This window comes from Rana temporaria, chromosome 9 (assembly GCF_905171775.1).
Source record: "Rana temporaria chromosome 9, aRanTem1.1, whole genome shotgun sequence".
Classification (NCBI taxonomy): domain Eukaryota; kingdom Metazoa; phylum Chordata; class Amphibia; order Anura; family Ranidae; genus Rana; species Rana temporaria.
This window is the reverse complement of record NC_053497.1, coordinates 6,063,943-6,078,452: the sequence shown is the minus strand read 5'-3', so window position 1 is coordinate 6,078,452 and position 14,510 is coordinate 6,063,943. Positions and strand designations below refer to the sequence as shown.

The following is a 14,510-nucleotide window of genomic DNA, read 5'->3' as shown; positions in this document are numbered from 1 at the left end:
TTTGGTTGGTCAGAGAGGGATCACTTTTGCATGGTTGGCCAGAGAGGGATCACTTTGGCACAGTTGGCCAGAGAGGGATTACTTAAGCATGGTTGGCCAGAGAGAAATCACTTTGGCGGGGATGGCCAGAGAGGGATCACTTTGACACAGTTGTCCAGAGAGGGATCACTTTGGCGTGGTTGGCCAGAAAGGAATCATTTAATGTGGTTGGCCAGAGAGGGATCACTTTGACACAGTTGTCCAGAGAGGGATCACTTTGGTGTGGTTGGCCAGAAAGCAATCACTTATCATGGTTGGCCAGAGAGGGATCACTTTGGCATGGTTGGCCAGAGAGGGATCACTTTGGCGTGGTTGGCCAGAAAGGAATCACTTAACGTGGTTGGCCAGAGAGGGATCACTTTGGCGTGGTTGGCCAGAGAGGGATCCCTTTGGCGTGGTTGGCCAGAGAGGGATCCCTTTGGCGTGGTTGGCCAGAGAGGGATCACTTTGGCGTGGTTGGCCAGAGAGGGATCACTTTGGCGTGGTTGGCCAGAGAGGGATCCCTTTGGCGTGGTTGGCCAGAGAGGGATCACTTTGGCGTGGTTGGCCAGAGAGGGATCACTTTGGCGTGGTTGGCCAGAGAGGGATCCCTTTGGCGTGGTTGGCCAGAGAGGGATCACTTTGGCGTGGTTGGCCAGAGAGGGATCACTTTGGCGTGGTTGGTCAGAGAGGGATCCCTTTGGCGTGGTTGGTCAGAGAGGGATCCCTTTGGCGTGGTTGGCCAGAGAGGGTCCACTGATCTTCTACACATCATGTAGGCTGTATGAAGCACCCAAGGCCGGTACACAGCAGGTAAAGCTCAGGCCATACGATGGTGAGGGTCGGACATATGTGAATACACTCCTGAAAAGACACCGATCTCCTCCGGAAACCCCTCGGGGGCATCTAGGATTGGACACAAAGCTCAGGGGGGGGGGGGATGGGGATGGACATCTCGGAGGGTCTCCAGACTTCGGACCAATTTGTCAAATTAGCATAATATTAGTGATCTGATCATTATTGATGAGATAATATATATAGATATACGATATAAGATATACCAATTGTACACTCAGAGGAGAGATACAGAACACAAAGCACTCTGATCACCTACCTTCTCCTCCTCACCGATCACCTACCTTCTCCTCCTCTATGGTCACCTACCTTCTCCTCCTCTCTGGTCACCTACCTTCCCTTCCTCTCCAATCACCTACCCTTCCTTTCTTTCCGATCACCTAACTTCTCCTCCTCTCCGATCAACTACCTTCTCCTCCTCTCCGATCACCTACCTTCCCTTCCTCTTCGATCACCTATCTTCCCTTCATCTCCGATTACCTACCTTTTCTTCCTTTACGATCACCTACCTTTCCTTTCTTTCTGATCACCTACCTTCTCCTCCTCTCCAATCACCTACCGTCTCCTCCTCTCCGATCACCTACCTTCTCCTCCTCTTCGATCACCTACCTTCTCCTCCTCTCCAATCACCTACTTTCTCCTCCTCTCTGATCACCTACCTTCTCTTCTCTCTCTCCGGTCACCTACCTTCCCTTCCTCTCCAATCACCTACCCCTCCTTTCTTTCCGATCACCCACCTTCTCTCCCTCTTCGATCACCTACCTTCTCCTCCTCTCCTATCACCTTCCTTCCCTTCCTCTTCGATCACCTATCTTCCCTTCCTCTCAGATCACCTACCTTCTCTTCTACAACCACCTATCTTCCCTTCCTCTCAGATCACCTACCTTCTCTTCTTCTACAACCACCTATCTTCTCTTCCTCTCTGATCATCTACCTTCTCCTCCTCTCCAATCACCTACCTTCTCTTCTCTCTCTCCGGTCACCTACCTTCCCTTCCTCGCCAATCACCTACCCCTCCTTTCTTTCCGATCACCTACCTTCTCTCCCTCTTCGATCACCTACCTTCTCCTCCTCTCCTATCACCTTCCTTCCCTTCCTCTTCGATCGCCTATCTTCCCTTCCTCTCCCATCACCCACCTTCCCTTCCTCTCCGATCACCTACCTTCTCTTCTTCTACAACCACCTATCTTCTCTTCCTCTCTGATCACCTACCTTTCCTTCCTCTCCGATCACCTACCTTCTCTTCCTCTCTGATAACCTACCTTTCCTTCACCTACCTTCTCTTCCTCTCTGATCACCTACCTTTCCTTCCTCTCTGATTACCTACCTTCTCTTCTTCTACAACCACTTATCTTCTCTTCCTCTCTGATTACCTACCTTCTCTTTTTCTACAACCACCTACCTTCTCTTCCTCTCCGATCACCTACCTTTCCTTCCTCTCCGATCACCTACCTTCTCTTGTTCTACAACCACCTATCTTCTCTTCCTCTCCGATCACCTTCCTTCTGAGGGTGGCAGGGTCCCGATCTTCTGGTCTATGCTGACGTCTAGGGGGAGGATGGTCATCGGGGGGGGGGGGGTCTCTCTTCGGAGAGCCCCTCACCCAGTACCTGTAGGTTGGCTTTGGCTGATCATGAGGAGCGAGGTCTTTTCGGGTAGGTGGACCTGAGTCTGACTTACCTCCGGACTGTTCAGGAAGGGGCCCTTCCTCTTCGGGAGGAGACCGTTTGACACGCCCGCTTTGTTGGTTGACTCTGCGGTTTTGTTTTACACGTGGCGCCACACGCTGGGTGAAAACAAAATCCCTCCTAGAACCCCTTTTGGCTCATTTTGTGCTCGGCGTCGGCACGGTTGCCACCCTGAATGGCACTCAAGATTTTTAATGATATTATTGTAACACCACCATTGTTCTAAATCCTTGTGTGCGCCCCCTGAGGACGTGAGCCCTGGGCCCTGGAAACGCGTAGAGAAGGTGCTCCATTAACCATTCTGATCTGATAGGAGGGTTCCGAAAAACGATATGTTCTGCTGTTCTGTATGACAACGAGGTTTGATGTACACCGGGGGATGTGTGATGTACAAATGTATGTAACTAAAAAGCTACTTTCCTACATACATTGGGACCAAGAGAAGGTGCTATGTTCCTACATACAGTGTAACCAAGAGAGGGAGGCTACATTCCTACATACGGTGTGATCAAGAGAGGGTGGCTACGTTCCTACATACATTGGGACCAAGAGAGGGTGGCTACTTTACTACATACAGTGCGATCAAGAGAGGGTGGCTACATTCCTACATACATTGGGACCAAGAGACGGAGACTTCATTCCTACATACAGTGAGACCAAGAGAAAGTGGCTACGTTCCTACATACAGTGGGACCAAGAGAGGGAGGCTACATTCCTACATACAGTGTGACCAAGAGGAAGTGGCTACGTTCCTACATACATTGGGACCAAGAAAGGGTGGCTACTTGTCTACATACAGTGAGACCAAGAGAGGGTGGCTACATTTCTACATACAGCGGGACCAAGAGAGAGTGGCTACATTCCTAGATACATTGGGGCCAATACAAGGTTGCTACTTTCCTACATACAGTGGGAACAAGAGAGGGTGGCTACATTCCTACATACAGTGAGACCAAGAGAGGGTGGCTACATTCCTACATACAGTGGGACCAAGAGAGGGTGGCTACATTCCTACATACAGCGGGACCAAGGAAGGGTGGCTACCCTCCTACATACAGTGAGACCAAGAGAGGGTGGCCTCATTCCTACATACAGTGGGAACAAGAGAGGGTGGCTACTTTCCTACATACAGTGAGACCAAGAGAGGGTGGCTACATTTCTACATACAGTAGGAACAAGACAGGGTGGCTACTTTCCTACATACAGTGAGACCAAGAGAGGGTGGCTACATTTCTACATACAGTAGGAACAAGACAGGGTGGTTACGTTTTTTACATACAGTGGGACCAAGAAAGAGCGGCTACATTCCTACATACATTGGGACCAATACAAGGTGGCTACGTTCTACATACAGTGAGACCAAGAGAGGGTGGCTACATTCCTACATACAGCGAGACCAAGACAGGGTGGCTACGTTCTACATACAGTGAGACCAAGACAGGGTGGCTACATTCCTACATACAGTGAGACCAAGACAGGGTGGCTACATTCCTACATACATTGGGACCAAGAGAGGGTGGCTACATTTCTACATACAGTGGGACCAAGAGAGGGTGGCTACCTTCCTACATATATTGGGACCAATATAAGGTGCCTATTTTCCTACATACAGTGTAACCAAGAAAGGGTGGCTACATTCCTACATACAGTGAGACCAAGAAAGGGTGGCTACATTCCTACATACAGTGGGATTGTGGAGAAGGAATGTAGCCACCCCCGATCAGGAAGCCAGGTCATAGCAGCAATAGAGGGACTTTTTTTCGAGTTATAGAATACAGACTTGAGTATCTCTGTCGGGATTGGATGCCAGGAAATCACAGATCTCTGAGGACGACGATCTTTATTGTGTAACAATGGAAAACACTCGGACATGTTTGTGCCGCCACAAAGAAACTTCATCCCGTAGGAAACAAAAGAGATACAATCTACACCGGGAAGGGTTTATGATTGGGTGGCCCCGGGGGTGTCGGATCGGACGTATTCATTGGATAGTAAGAACACAGAAAACTACGAGGTTAAAGGTCGAGCAGAGGCAAATTAGGCGGCCGCGAGGCCCCTGTGAGTGCGAGGCCTTAGGCGACCGCCTAATTTGCCTAATTAAAGAGCCGCCTCTGGTCCAGTTTGGTCCAATGTAACTATGTGTATACCATATCGGTGGGATCCCTCTAGAAGCTGGAATAGGCACTGCTACTACACCGCTACTCGCGTGGAGGTATCGCTAGGTGGCGCTATCTTATATCTGTCCAGACCCACTTCGTTTGTCCATTTCATGGGTGGGAGATGACTCGGTGGACATTTTCCCCATCAGCACAAGGGATGGTCCAATGAATGAGAAGTGTCCCTTGTACTGGTGGCTGCCATCTTCATTGATATCTTCTGCCCTCTGCCCCCCAATCCCATCACAGCTGTGATCTTCCAGTGCTACAGGGGGGTGGGGGGGGGGTTAAAACGAGCTGCTGGACCTCAAAAGTGCTGCTGACTACGCCGGCCCCTTCTCTCCTCTGCTCCATTCATAGAGGCTTCAGCCAATGGAACGCGCTCTATGAATGGAGGAGGTGGAGGCATCGGAAGATCTCAGCTGTAGGGATATCTGGCTTGAGTTTGGACTTTCAGATCGATTCAATTTATCCGTGGGCTCCTGCCTCGTGGCACCCCCCTCCCACCCCAAACAAGTAGGTATTCTGTGCCCAGGGCATCTGCTCCTCATGCCCCCTCCCCTAGTCTTCCAGCCTTGCCCACAGCAGCAAAAGAAGGGGCATCAGAGGTGAGTTTGGGCTTTCAGCTTGGTTGAAGGTATCTATGGGCTGCTGCCTCGTGGCACCCCCCCTTCCCCCAACACATAAGGACATGGTGCCCAGGGCATCTGCTCCTCATGCCCCCCTTCCCTAGTCTTTCAGCCTTGCCCACAGCAGCAAAAGAACACAGCTGTAGGGGCATCTGAGGTGAGGTTGGACTCAGTTTAGAAAGTATCTATGGGCTTCTGCCTCGTGCCCCCCCCCCTCCCCCAACATATAAGGACACTGTGCCCTGGGTCAGCTTCCCCTCCCGCCCCCATGGTCCCAGCCCTGCCTGCAACACTGTGCCCAGGGCATCTGAGGTGAGGTTGGACTTTCAGCTTGGTTGAAGGTATCTATGGGCTCCTGCCTCGTGGCACCCCTCCTTCCCCCAACACGTAAGGATACTGTGCCCAGGGCAGCTTTCACTACGACCCCCCACCCCCATAGTCCCAGCTCTGCCTGCAGCACTGTGCCCAGGGCATCTGCTCCTCATGCCCCCTCCCCTAGTCTTGGTCTTGCCCACAGCACCAAAAGAACAAAGCTGCAGGGGCATCTGAGGTGAGTTTGGGCTTTCAGCTTGGTTGAAGGTATCTATGGGCTCCTGCCTCGTGGCACCCCCCCTTCTCCCAACACATAAGGACATGGTGCCCAGGGCATCTTCTCCTCGTGCCCCCCTCCCCTAGTCTTTCAGCCTTGCCCACAGCAGAAAAAGAACACAGCTGTAGGGGCATCTGAGGTGAGTTTGGACTCAGTTTGGAAGGTATCTATGGGCTCCTGCCACGTGTCCCCCAACATATAAGAACACTGTGCCCGGGGAAGCTTCCCCTCCTGTCCCTCCCACCCCCATGGTCCCAGCCCTGCCTGCAACACTGTGCCCAGGGCATCTTCTCCTCATGCCCCCCTCCCCTAGTCTTTCAGCCTTGCCCACAGCAGCAAAAGAACAGAGCTGTAGGGGCATCTGAGGTGAGTTTAGACTTTCAGCTTGGTTGAAGGTATCTATGGGCTCCTGCACCACACGTAAGGATACTGTGCCCAGGAAAGCTGCCACTCCTGCCCCCACCCCTATAGTCCCAGCCCTGCCTGCAACACTGTGCCCAGGGCATCTGCTCCTCATGCCCCCCTTCCCTAGTCTTGGCCTTGCCCACAGCACCAAAAGAACAGAGCTACAGGAGTATCCGGGGTGAGGGTGGACTTTCAACTCAATTAAATGTATCTATGGGCTCCTGCCTCGTGGCACCCCCCCCCCCCACACCCCCAACATGTAAGGATTCTGTGCCCAGGGCAGCTTCCGCTCCTTCCCCCCACCCCCAGTCTCAGCCCTGCCTGCAACACTGTGCCCAAGGAATTTTCTCCTCATGCCCCTCTCCCCTAGTCTTGGCCTTGCCCACAGCACCAAAAAAACACAGCTGTAGGGGCATCTGCAGTGAGTTTGGACTTTCAGCTTGGTTGAAGGTATCTATGGGCTCCTGCCTTGTGGCACCACCCACCCTTCCACAACATGTAATGATACTGTGCCTAGGGCAGCTGTCCCTCCTGCCCCCACATAGTCCCAGCCCTGCCTGCAACACCGGAAGATCATAGCTGCAGGGGTATCCAGGGGCAGGGTGGACTTTCAACTCAATTGAATGTATCTTTCGGCTCCTGCCCGTGGCAACCCCCTTCCCCAACACATAAAAAGACTGTGCCCAGGGCATCTTTCCCTCTTGCCCCCCCCCCCCTACAGTCCCAGCCTTGCCTGCAGTACTGGAAGATCACAGCTGCAGGGCTATCTGGGGTGAGGGTGGACCTTCATCTTGGTTGAATGTATCTATGGGCTCCTGCCTCGTGTCACCCCCAACACACAACACATAAGGACACTGTGCCCGGGGCAGCTTCCGCTCCTGTCCCCCGCCCCCCCCCCCCAATAGTGCCAGCCCGGGTGCAGCACCAGAAGATACTAGCTGCAGGGGTATCTGGGATGAGGGTAGACTTTCAACTCAATTGAATGCATCTATGGGCTCCTGCCTCGTGGCACCCCCTTCCCCCAACACATAAAAAGACTGTGCCCAGGGCATCTTCCCCTATTGCCCCCCTACAGTCCCAGCCTTGCCTTCAGTACTGGAAGATCACAGTTGCAGGGGTATCTGGGTGAGGGTTGGTTGAATGTATCTATGGTCTCCTGCCTTGTGGCCCCCAACACATAAGCATACTGTGCCCAGGGCAGCTTCCCCTTCTGCCCCCGAAGATCACAGCAGTGGGGTATTCGGGGGGCAGAGGAATGAAGATTTAAATGAGCTCACCAGCCACCAGCACATGGGACCATATTTATACATGGTAAGTACCGTCCCTTGTGCTGATTTATAACAAAAATATTTCACCAAAAGGTCAGCGTTACAATGTATCAAAAACGCCCTTCCTTCTCATTGGTGCAGACTCTGTGAAATCAGTTCGCTGCCGTCATGGGCGCCGGCGAAAGCCTCATAGTCCAGGCCGATGTCCTGCGCGCCCCTCTCGTGGGCGTTGTCGAAACTGTTTTTGCCGTGCAGCTGTTTGAGGTGCTTCCTCAGCACGGGTTTGTGGGCGAAGACCATGTCGCAGTAGTTGCACTTGTGCGGCTTGTCCCCGCTGTGAAGGTTGAGGTGGTCCTGCAGAGAACATTTCTGGGAAAAGGTTTTGCCGCAGATTTTGCACTGGAAGGGTTTGATTCCGGCGTGGACCCGCATGTGCCGGTGCAGGTTGCCCTTCTGGGTGAAGGTTTTCCCGCACAGCAGGCACATGAACAGTTTGTGCATTTTTAGGTGGTTGGCGTAGTTCTCCAAGTGCCGAAACACTCGGGTGCATTTGGGGCACTGGTGGTGCCATTGGAGGGTCTTGTCCAAAATCCTACTGCTGGGCCCGAAAAGTTCTTTAGGGGAGGGCCCCATGTTATCGCTGCTGTTATCGGACACGGCGTAGTTGTGGGCGGGGTTGGTGTCCGTGTCTCCGGCCCGGTTTTCTACGGTGGAGTTGATGAGGGAGTGTTGGGGCTCCAAGGAGTGGAGGGCAGTCTGGTCGGAAGTCATAAACTGGCTTTGACTGACCTTGGCCTTATCATTTGGTGGGACCTCACTTATCGACTCAACCTTGACGATCTGAATATCATCATTGTCTATACTATCTTCTGAGATGGAGGCCACCGGAGAGTCCGGCTTCATGGAATCCTCTATGTCCCCTTCCGGCTCGTCAACCTCCGGTGCCGGTTTGGTCTCTTCTTCATCCGTGGTCCCCTCAGTCGCTTGCTGCGGCTTAATGAACTTCCACAAGGCTTGCGTGCATCGCTCCACCACGTGGCTCATCTGCAGGAAGCTGGCCGCCGTCAGGTAGTTGACGAGGTCCATCTCGGGGAATTCCAGGACCCCCGTGTAACAGGACATGAGAAGATGCTTCCCAGCCTCAGAGTTCTGCAGAATGGAGATATGGACTTCTTGGGAATCGCTGAGTAAGAATTGGTCCCTTAAGTAGGGCGAGCCGGCGGCAAACACCACTTTGTGTCCCGGGACTTCGGCGTCGTCGATGTACACGGTGACATCGCAGAACTTGTTCTGTTCTCTTAAAGCGTTCATCCGTCCCAACATGGAGTCTCCATGGTTCTCCAGCTTGAAGTGGAGCACTCCTGTTTTTTCACACATTTTTGGTTCTGAAGTGCTGAAGTTCTATAAAGGACCATTCCAGAAGCGGGGAGGTGACGTCAACATCTGGAAAAGAAACAAGGAACACGTTACGTTACAAGTTTTATATCATTCCATCGTTTTTCACCTAGTTTGTAATCATGTACCTAAAATAGAATATAATGGCCATAGAACATCTCTTTATGATGACCTTCATGGTGTGTGTGGATGCTGGCTCGATTGGCCAACCTCAAACAGGGTTCCATAGATCTTTAGGGTTCCTCCAGAGGTTTCTAGGGTTCCTCCAGAGCTTTCTCTAGGGCTCCTCCAGAGGTTTCTAGGGGTTCCTCCAGAGCTTTCTTTAGGGGTTTCTCCAGAGGTTTCTCTAGGGTTCCTTCAGAGTTGTCTAGGGGTTTCCCAGAGCTATCTCTAGAGTTCCTCCAGAGCTTTCTCTAGGGATTCCTCCAAAGGTTCCTCCAGAGCTTTCTCTAGGGTTCCTCCAGAGCTTTCTCTAGGGATTCCTTCAAAGGTTCCTCCAGAGCTTTCTCTAGGGGTTCCTCCAGAGCTTTCTCTAGGGGTTCCTCCAGAGGTTTCGCTAAGGTTCCTCCAGAGCTTTCTCTAGGGGTTCCTCCAGAGTTTTCTAGGGGTTCTCCCAAGCTTTCTCTAGGGGTTCCTCCAGAGCTTTCTCTAGGGTTCCTTCCGAGCTTTCTCTAGGGTTCCTTCCAAGCTTTCTCTAGGGTTCCTCCAGAGCTTTCGCTAAGGTTCCTCCAGAGCTTTCTCTAGGGTTCCTCCAGAGCTTTCTCTAGGGGTTCCTCCAGAGCTTTCTCTAGGGATTCTTTCGAAGGTTTCTCTAGAGTTCCTCCAGAGCTTTCTCTAGGGGTTCCTCCAGAGCTTTCTCTAGAGTTCCTCCAGAGCTTTCTCTAGGGTTCCCCCAGAGCTTTCTCTAGGGGTTCCTCCAGAGCTTTCTCTAGGGGTTCCTCCAGAGCTTTCTCTAGGGGTTCCTCCAGAGCTTTCTCTAGGGGTTCCTCCAGAGCTTTCTCTAGGGGTTCCTCCAGAGCTTTCTCTAGGATTCCTCCAGAGGTTTCTCTAGGGATTCCTCCAAAGGTTTCTCTAGGGGTTCCTCCAGAGCTTTCTCTAGAGTTCCTCCAGAGCTTTCTCTAGGATTCCTCCAGAGCTTTCTCTAGGGGTTCCTCCAGAGCTTTCTCTAGGGGTTCCTCCAGAGCTTTCTCTAGGGTTCCTCCAGAGCTTTCTCTAGGGGTTCCTCCAGAGCTTTCTCTAGGGGTTCCTCCAGAGGTTTCGCTAAGGTTCCTCCAGAGCATTCTCTAGGGTTCCTCCAGAGCTTTCTCTAGGGCTCCTCCAGAGCTTTCTCTAGGGTTCCTCCAGAGTTTTCTCTAGGGGTTCCTCCAGAGCTTTCTCTAGGGGTTCCTCCAGAGCTTTCTCTAGGGGTTCCTCCAGAGCTTTCTCTCGGGTTCCTCCAGAGCTTTCTCTAGGGGTTCCTCCAGAGCTTTCTCTAGGGTTCCTCCAGAGCTTTCTCTAGGGTTCCTCCAGAGCTTTCTCTTGGGTTCCTCCAGAGCTTTCTCTAGGGGTTCCTCCAGAGCTTTCTCTAGGGTTCCTCCAGAGCTTTCTCTAGGGGTTCCTCCAGAGCTTTCTCTAGGGTTCCTCCAGAGCTTTCTCGAGGGGTTCCTCCAGAGCTTTCTCTAGGGGTTCCTCCAGAGCTTTCTCTAGGATTCCTCCAGAGCTTTCTCTAGGGTTCCTCCAGAGCTTTCTCTAGGGGTTCCTCCAGAGCTTTCTCTAGGGTTCCTCCAGAGCTTTCTCTAGGGTTCCTCCAGAGCTTTCTCTAGGGTTCCTCCAGAGCTTTCTCTAGGGGTTCCTCCAGAGCTTTCTCTAGGGGTTCCTCCAGAGCTTTCTCTAGGGGTTCCTCCAGAGCTTTCTCTAGGGGTTCCTCCAGAGCTTTCTCTAGGGGTTCCTCCAGAGCTTTCTCTAGGGTTCCTCCAGAGCTTTCTCTAGGGGCTCCTCCAGAGCTTTTTCTAGGGGCTCCTCCAGAGCTTTCTCTAGGGGTTCCTCCAGAGCTTTCTCTAGGGGTTCCTCCAGAGCTTTCTGTAGGGTTCCTCCAGAGCTTTCTCTAGGGGTTCCTCCAGAGCTTTCTCTAGGGGTCCTCCGGAGCTTTCTCTAGGGGTTCCTCCATCAGTACTACCTTATCAGCGCCCGCCTCATGAGCGCCTCATCAGTGCCACCTCATCAGCGCCGCCTCATCAGCGCCTCATCAGCGCCACCTCATCAGCGCCTCATCAGCACCCATCAGTGCCACCTCATCATCGCCACCTCATCAGCGCCCATCAGTGCCACCTCATCATCGCCACCTCATCAGCGCCCATCAGTGCCACCTCATCAGCGCCCGCCTCATCAGCACCCATCAGCGCCTCATCAGTGCCACCTCATCAGTGCCACCTCATCAGCGCCCATCAGTGCCACCTCATCAGCGGACCTCATGATCGCCACCTCATCAGCGCCTGCCTCATCAGCGCCGCCTCATCAGCGCCCATCAGTACTACCTTATCAGCGCCCGCCTCATGAGCGCCTCATCAGTGCCACCTCATCAGCACCCATCAGCGCCGCCTCATCAGCACCTCATCAGTACCACCTCATCAGCGCCCATCAGTACCACCTCATCAGCGCCCATCAGTGCCACCTCATCAGCGCCTCATCAGCACCCATCAGTGCCACCTCATCAGCGCCCATTAGTGCCGCCTCATTAGCGCCGCCTCATCTGCACCCATCACTGTCACCTCATCAGAGGTGTGTGGGGGGTACAGAGGTGTGTTGGGTGGGGGGAAGGGTATAGGGTTGTCACCTGTCCGGAATTTGAATCATATGTCCGGGTTTTAGTCCACCTGACACCCGGACACACAATATTCATACTGGAATGTGGCTCAGAAGAAGGCCGGACAGGAGGGGGAGGGGTGTGTCTCAGAAGAAGGCCGGACAGGAGGGGGAGGGGTGTGTCTCAGAAGAAGGCCGGACAGGAGGGGGAGGGGTGTGTCTCAGAAGAAGGCCGGACAGGAGGGGGAGGGGTGTGTCTCAGAAGAAGGCCGGACAGGAGGGGGAGGGGCACATTTCCGATCTCCTTGGAGCCCCCGAGGTGTCCCAGATCTCTTACAATCCTACAAATGTGTAGAAAGAAATCATTTACTGCTAAAGTGTTGGGGTTTGGCTTGAAGAGAAAGTGGCAACCCTAGAGGGGTACACAGGTGTGTTGGGGGGTGGAGTACACAGGTGTGTTGGGGGGTGGGGTACACAGGTGTGTTGGGGGGTGGAGTACACAGGCGTGTTGGGGGGTGGGGTACACAGGTGTGTTGGGGGTGGAGTACACAGGCGTGTTGGGGGGTGGGGTACACAGGTGTGTTGGGGGGTGGGGTACACAGGTGTGTTGGGGGTGGAGTACACAGGCGTGTTGGGGGGTGGGGTACACAGGTGTGTTGGGGGGTGGGGTACACAGGTGTGTTGGGGGGTGGAGTACACAGGCGTGCTGGGGGGGGAGTACACAGGCGTGCTGGGGGGTGGAGTATACAGGTGTGTTGGGGGGTGGAGTATACAGGTGTGTTGGGGGGTGGAGTACACAGGTGTGTTGGGGGTGGAGTACACAGGTGTGTTGGGGGGTGGAGTACACAGGTGTGTTGGGGGGTGGGGTACACAGGTGTGTTGGGGGTGGAGTACACAGGCGTGTTGGGGGGGGGGGTACACAGGTGTGTTGGGGGGTGGGGTACACAGGTGTGTTGGGGGGTGGAGTACACAGGCGTGCTGGGGGGGGGGTACACAGGCGTGCTGGGGGGTGGAGTATACAGGTGTGTTGGGGGGTGGAGTATACAGGTGTGTTGGGGGGTGGAGTACACAGGTGTGTTGGGGGTGGAGTACACAGGCGTGCTGGGGGGTGGAGTACACAGGTGTGTTGGGGGGTGGAGTACACAGGTGTGTTGGGGGGTGGAGTACACAGGTGTGTTGGGGGGTGGAGTACACAGGTGTGTTGGGGGGTGGAGTACACAGGTGTGTTGGGGTGGGGTACACAGGTGTGTTGGGGGGTGGAGTACACAGGTGTGTTGGGGGGTGGAGTACACAGGCGTGTTGGGGGGTGGGGTACACAGGTGTGTTGGGGGGTGGAGTACACAGGCGTGCTGGGGGGTGGAGTACACAGGTGTGTTGGAGGGTGGAGTACACAGGTGTGTTGGGGGGTGGAGTACACAGGTGTGTTGGGGGGTGGAGTACACAGGCGTGTTGGGGGGTGGGGTACACAGGTGTGTTGGGGGGTGGAGTACACAGGCGTGCTGGGGGGTGGAGTACACAGGTGTGTTGGAGGGTGGAGTACACAGGTGTGTTGGGGGGTGGAGTACACAGGTGTGTTGGGGGGTGGAGTACACAGGTGTGTTGTAAGGGGGGCGGGGTTACAAATCACCTCCGGACCACCTACAAGCGGCTCCTCTACAGCCCTCTAAAAAGCGATCCAGTGCTGATCAGAGGTGGGTAGTATCTTTGAGGTGTGACATTGTATAGGGAGCACACCTCCCCCTCACACTGCTGTCATCACCACCTTCCTTCCATTATCCGAGCTCTAACCAGGACCCCCCCCCGGTGTCCCCCCATCCTCATCCTCTTCAGCAGACACACAGGGGGGTGCCATTAATTCCCCCCCTCCCCCTACATACCTCAGGATAGGAAATCTCTCCTCTGGTTCCTTCTCCGTCGCACTGGAAGTGACGTCATGTCTGTGTGAAGGGACAATACATGGAGAGGAGGATTTCCGCCCTCACTGCTACCCTGGTGCCCCCTCCTCCTGGTGCCCCCTCCCATGCCTCCTCCCCCTGGTGCCCCCTCCCATCCCCCCTCCTCCTGGTGCCCCCTCCCTTCCCCCTGGTGCCCCCTCCCATCCTTCCTCCCCCTGGTGCCCCCTCCCTTCCCCCTGGTGCCCCTGCACCACACCGGTTTGGCCAGTTGCTGCAACTTCCTATTTAAAGGATTTTCCCATCTGCAGCCTCACAATGGAGGAGGAGGGGGGGGGGGGTGACTGACTGTACAAAGACTTCCTGAGGAGGAGAAGGAGGAGGAGGATGATGATGATGAGGAGGAGGAGGAGGAGGAGGTCGTACTGTCACTCTCCATGGACGCACACTAGAGGACAAAGCGTCTCCTGCCAAGACCGAGGCGGAGGCGGCCATTTTTGTGAGGACATTGCTTTCGCTTCATCCAGTTCCCCCTCCGCCCCCCCTTCCCCCACCAACATCTTCTCCCCACCACCATTGTCTCGTCCTCCCCGGGACTTACTTCCCTTCTTGTTCCATTTTGAACCCCCCTCCTCCTCAACTTCAAAGCTGCCCCCATACCATTGGTAGATCCTCTATGAACGCCAGAAGAACGTCATCGATATATCCGATAGTCGTGTGCGGTGCGTTTCATTGTGAATCGAAGAATTTGGATGAAAACAAAATAACAACAAATGATCCAAATGGAAACATAAAACATATCGCAAACAAATACAGGAAGGTATAAAAGAGAGA

The 14,510-nt window shown here is 53.9% G+C and overlaps 1 protein-coding gene across 1 annotated transcript; it reads right to left on the bottom strand.

The window, feature by feature from the left end:
* Nucleotides 1-6,645: 6,645 nt before the first annotated feature.
* On the bottom strand, nucleotides 6,646-13,773 carry ZBTB26 (zinc finger and BTB domain containing 26). Its single transcript, XM_040322725.1, has 2 exons — nucleotides 13,662-13,773; nucleotides 6,646-9,051 (listed from the first exon to the last, which is right to left on the bottom strand). The coding sequence occupies exon 2, from the start codon at nucleotides 8,983-8,985 to the stop codon at nucleotides 7,738-7,740; it is 1,248 nt and encodes a 415-aa protein (XP_040178659.1). The 5' UTR covers nucleotides 8,986-9,051; nucleotides 13,662-13,773; the 3' UTR covers nucleotides 6,646-7,737.
* Between the last annotated feature and the right edge of the window lie 737 nt (nucleotides 13,774-14,510).

Bases quoted from the DNA above. Each gene is read 5' to 3' on its own strand.
- ZBTB26 (XM_040322725.1), bottom strand. From the start codon at position 8,985: ATGTGTGAAAAAACAGGAGTGCTCCACTTCAAGCTGGAGAACCATGGA.